This window comes from Perkinsus marinus, assembly GCF_000006405.1.
Source record: "Perkinsus marinus ATCC 50983 genomic scaffold scf_1104296963808, whole genome shotgun sequence".
Taxonomy (NCBI): Eukaryota; Perkinsozoa; order Perkinsida; family Perkinsidae; genus Perkinsus; species Perkinsus marinus.
In genome coordinates, this window is record NW_003204962.1 from 1 (window position 1) to 1,074 (window position 1,074).

Consider the following 1,074-nt stretch of genomic DNA (forward strand, 5'->3'; position numbering starts at 1 on the left):
CCATGGGAGCCTTCTCAGACTTGAGGGAAGGTGATAGTGTAACCACAGTCCTTAGCAGTATTGATATACTCAGCAACCTTAGCATCAGTGATGGCAATATTCTCAGGCTCCATAGTGGTGAGATAGAAAGCCGAATCCGCTTCCTCAATCTCGAAGTGGATATAGTCAGACTTGGTAGCCTGAGCGACCTTCTTAGCAGCGATAAGGCAATGGATATGCCTGGCGATCTCAGCACTGGTAAAATGCTTGAAGTAGCTGGGATGAAGACCAAGCTCAGTGAAGTAGTAGACAATCTCCTGCCAGAGAGAACCAGCAGCGAGGACACCTTCCTTCATAATGATAGAAAAGACCTGAGTCATCTTGGTTTCCAAATCCTCAGGAGTCAGAGAGATATTGGTGTTCTTCACTTGCTCCCTCAAAGCCTCCTCCTTCTCAGGGGAAAGATAACACATGGCATCATCACACTTGAGGTCGAGTTGACCGAGCACCTCCTTGATGTCGCTATGATGGTTCACCACAGCATCGTGGATAGGAAGCATACCGAAGCGATCAGTCTTGAGCTGAGCCCCCTCACCCAACAAATATTGGACAGCATCCATGTGACCACCAGCAGCAGCTAAATGAAGAGGAGTTCTCTTATCATAGTCTTGAACATTAACAGATAGACCGGAGTTGCTGGCCATAAGCTCCTTCATGCGATTCATATCGCCCTGATAAGCAGCCTCGAGAAATGAGGAAACAACACTTGTAGTCGGTGAGTCCATATTAGTGATCTTATAAAAATAGAAACTGCGAAAGACAATATAATTCGATATGGTGTGATGTGTTACCATTGTCGTAAAACTGATAGTGCTATAGGTCTCTACGATCAAGTTACTGGAAGCGCCGCCCTAAGCCTAGCGTCGCAGCCGACTAGCTCTCTCCCGCTGTGGGCGTCTTTCAGCTGCGGGTAGATGCTCTCTTGCACAATGTAGGATATGGCTGTCTTCGTCTATTAGTGCGTCAATATCGTCTGATCATCCCTCGAGTCACTGTCGAGGTAAAAGGATCGTTGCTTGTTAGTTAGCGTCAATT

General features: G+C 46.9%; 1 protein-coding gene across 1 annotated transcript; it reads right to left on the reverse strand.

The window, feature by feature from the left end:
- Positions 1 to 14: 14 nt before the first annotated feature.
- Pmar_PMAR022437 (l-asparaginase i, putative) lies at positions 15 to 764 on the reverse strand (the record flags this gene model as incomplete). Its single annotated transcript, XM_002771106.1, has 1 exon — positions 15 to 764. The coding sequence occupies one exon, from the start codon at positions 762 to 764 to the stop codon at positions 15 to 17; it is 750 nt and encodes a 249-aa protein (XP_002771152.1).
- Positions 765 to 1,074: the final 310 nt, after the last annotated feature.